Genomic DNA, 3959 nt, shown 5'->3' with positions numbered 1-3959 from the left:
CCATTTTTCTTTGACAATTTGCTCTTCTTGTTTATTTATTTTATTCAAGACTAAGAGTTCAAGGATAAAAACATACCCAATACGTACACATATACTTTATATAATCAAATATAATTAATTAAAAGAAGCATTAAATCTTTTATTTTTAATGTAATAAAAAATGCCTCCAAAATCTAGATCGGTATATAAAATCTTCTTTTTTCTTTCTTTTTATTATAAATTTAAAAAATGAATAGTATTATATTAATTCTAATTTATACAAAAACATATTATTTATACAAAACATTTATACAAAACATATTATAGCTCATATTAACAACAATTCTCAATCTATAATAAATAATAATTTCAGAATTCTAAGGAAACAGGAATGAATAAAAAGATTTCAGATCAATCAAAATTGACACATACTTGTGTAGAAACTAGTAGTGGTTTGAGCCAGGAAGTTGAAGATCAATTTGAATTAGAATTATGTTGGTGTGTTCAACAGTTAGAAATGTGTTTATCCACTGGAAAGCTTCCTGAGAAACAAATGCATGATTTAAAAAGAAATATAAATATTTTAAAGAGCAATAATGCCTCTTTGATAAAAAAGAGACAAGTAATGCGTAATACTTTAGGAAATTATAGAGAAAAAATGGCTTTGGACGAACAAAAATTTGGCAAAACTGCATTTTCTATCAAATTTATACCAATAACCAATCAAAATAAGAAAAGTATATTTTTAAAGAAAGCTGTTTCTACATCTTCTTCTATATCTTCAAAGGAAAAACAATATTTGAAAACTATCGCATTATATCCAAACTCAAATGAAAATACTATAGATATTAATAATGTACAAAATCTATTTAAATTTAATTTTCAAATTATTGAATAAAAGAATTTTATATATATTTATATAAAATGACAATTATTGGTTTTACTATAATTTTTTATTATTTTTATTTTTTATAAGATTTTTTTAAATATATCTTATTAAAAATAAAAACTGGAATAATTTTAGTAATATTTAATAATATTTAATAATAAGTTTATGCTCATGTATATCTGATAATACAATATAAAAGTGTACGTGTACATATATATGTATACATACATTTATTTATATTTTATAGGTATTATTATTTTATAAAGTATTATTTGTTATCAATATGGTCCTGTGGCGCAACGGATAACGCGTCTGACTACGGATCAGAAGATTCCAGGTTCGAATCCTGGCAGGATCGATAAAGTTTTTTTTCTATTAAGACAATTTTTAATCGATCAAATTATGAGAAAGAAAATGTATAAAGAAAGATGTTGAATATTTAAGAAGATAAAATAAATTCTATTTTTGTGCGCCCAAAATTATGCGCCTAAATATGGAACTATTGATTCAAATAAAAAAAAAAAAAATAATTAAAAATTTATAAAGGACAAAAACTTCTTACTATAGAATTTACATTAAAAGTAAAATAAAAAAATAGCATAAATAAATAACAATAAATTAAAATGAAAGCAAAAGAAAGATATTTAAAAAATACATTTCTTAATCTTAATTTTAATTTAAATCTAAGCAGGTTCTGAAACGAATAAAGAAATTCATTATATAAATAAATATTATGTTATGATATATTTAACAACCAGTAGTAACAAAGGTATCTCATCTCTCTTACATACTTATAGCAACAGAAGAGCACTCTTTATCATATGATACAAGCTTGAATCTGTATATAATTATATATAATATAGATATTTAGGTTGTCTTAAAAGTCTATCGCATAATTTATCGATAAAGAAATAATAGAAACAATGAATAATATAGATATATATCATTATTTGATTTTATTTTTAAGGAAATCTATAGTAGAAAAAAAAAAATGTAAATTCTCTTTAGCATAAGCAAATTGTTTGAATTAAATAAGAATACTATATTATTCTTCGGACAAGTATCGATGCAAATTCAATAAACGTGATTATATTGATATAAATGATACGATTAAATACAAATTATCAAAAGATTGCACTAGACTCTTATGACATCCTATATATTTATACATTTTCAAAAAATCACTTTTATTTTTTTCTTCATTTCACTTCTTCTTTTTTTATTTATTATTTTTAATAACGTAACAGTAATATATATATCTAGAAAAAAATCAGTTCCTCCTTATTACGGTCCAACTGATAGCAACTTAGACTCAATAATGACTTTTACGATTTCTAAATAGAAATATCTTCTTATTAAAGAAATATGATTTTCTAATATATAATCTTATATTAAATATATATAATATATAGTCTATATATATATATATCTGATCCCCCTTCCCCCCATTTCTCATTTAAATCTCTTTCTTTTAATTTATTTTTTCTTTATTTTTTTCATTATATAATTAACATTATATAATTACATTTGAAAATCACACAATGATTTAGAAATTACATTCTTCACAATATTTCGATAAGATAAGTTTTCTTTTTTCTTATTTTTAAAGTTTTTCTGACTTTTTTTTTTACTTTTTTGGTCTTTGCAAAGTGATTTCGCCTCAGCCGTCTTTGGTAGAAGCACGTTTTCCATTATGTGGAACGCTTTCATCTTCTTCTTAATTTTTTTTTGTTTTTTTTTTTTTTTTTTACTTTTTAGAGAATTTTTTTTCTCGGTTGCGTCTCTCTGTTCCCTGAGTCCGTGTACAACCATTCAGTCTTCGCCATCCTTTCTCCTTCACTTATATTTTTTACTTTTTTCTTCTTTTTCTTTAATGTTGCACTTTTTTTCACAGCAGTCTCACACCTCTTTTCCTTTTCTTTTATCTATCTATTTTGCTTAAACACTAAACTGGTACATTGTGACTCGCAGATTTGTTCGCATCTCAAAAATTAGTTACGAATTAACGTTTATTCTCAAACTCAACGTTAAGTTAATAAATGGAAGTTATTTAAAAAATTACATATTATTTTTGATTTGGAAGATGTGAATATAATAATTTTGGAAGATTTCTGAGTATAAATCTTAATATAAAAAATAATATTAAAAAATTGATGATAATTCTACATAATAAAATGAATAAAAATTATAGGGTGATATTTTTACGTACAAAGATCTGTTTTTAAAAATTAATTTTCAAAATACGAACAGTATGTACTTTATATTTTTTTAAAAATTTAATTACATTAAAAGAATATAACATAATTTTATGTACGTTCTTTTTATTTTTGAATATATAATTGAATAATTTTTAAAATATTATAAATATTCATAGTTTTAAAAATATTATAAAATCATAAATATATTTTTTAATTAAAATATTAATTACCAAATCGTATAATTTCCGAATATTTCCAAACTTAAATTTCTAGAATTAAAATTCATATATAATACGTAAAAATTTCACTCTGTTTTTTTAATTTATTTTTATACCTAGAATCATTTAGTCGAATTTTTTTATCAAAAAATAATTTTTTTTTTATCAAAAAAAATTTTATATAATCTGAATTATGATAAATTATCGATGAAGAACATATCCATGAGTCACCATAATAATAAATCAATGTTTAATAAAAACATTGAAAATTAATGAACTATCATCACACATTATAGAATTAACTTTCGTGTTTCAACGATATCTGTTTCAACTTCTCATTATAGAAGAACTTAGAAGAACAAAACTTATATTTTATATCTAAAAGCTTATTAATAAAATTAAAAAATTATTATTAAAATTAATTTTTTTAATACGACAATTATTAAAAGTATTTTAAATAATTATTCAAATTGTTTTCTACAATAGAGAAGCTGAATCGTATAAAATCGCATCGAAAACTCTATGAAAATAAATTTCAACATAATTTTACTTCGATTTACTTCACACTTGCAAAATATATACATTTCTCTCTCTTTCTTATCTGTTCATTCATTCCTTCATTCTCTCTCTCTCTCTCTCTCTCTCTCTCTCTCTCTCTCTCTCTCTCTCTCTCTC

At 22.0% G+C, this 3959-nt stretch overlaps 1 protein-coding gene and 1 non-coding gene across 2 annotated transcripts; both read left to right on the top strand.

Moving 5' to 3' along the window:
* Window positions 1-65: 65 nt before the first annotated feature.
* On the top strand, window positions 66-877 carry LOC122718557 (UPF0488 protein CG14286). Its single transcript, XM_043943673.1, has 2 exons — window positions 66-181; window positions 353-877. Exons 1-2 carry the CDS (start codon window positions 161-163, stop codon window positions 875-877), a joined length of 546 nt encoding a protein of 181 aa, XP_043799608.1. The 5' UTR covers window positions 66-160.
* A 276-nt stretch (window positions 878-1153) lies between these two features.
* Trnar-acg lies at window positions 1154-1226 on the top strand. Its single transcript has one exon. It is a non-coding gene; the product is annotated as a tRNA-Arg (tRNA).
* The last annotated feature ends 2733 nt before the right edge of the window (window positions 1227-3959 follow it).

Source organism: Apis laboriosa, unplaced genomic scaffold (assembly GCF_014066325.1).
Source record: "Apis laboriosa isolate Shangri-la unplaced genomic scaffold, ASM1406632v1 scaffold64_cov150, whole genome shotgun sequence".
Classification (NCBI taxonomy): Eukaryota; Metazoa; Arthropoda; class Insecta; order Hymenoptera; family Apidae; genus Apis; species Apis laboriosa.
The sequence above is the reverse complement of the archived record's forward strand: the minus strand, read 5'-3'. Positions and strand labels throughout refer to the sequence as shown.

Bases quoted from the DNA above. Each gene is read 5' to 3' on its own strand.
- LOC122718557 (XM_043943673.1), top strand. From the start codon at position 161: ATGCCTCCAAAATCTAGATCG. The intron at 182-352 runs GTATATAAAATC...TAATAATTTCAG, and splicing joins TGCCTCCAAAATCTAGATCG to AATTCTAAGGAAACAGGAAT.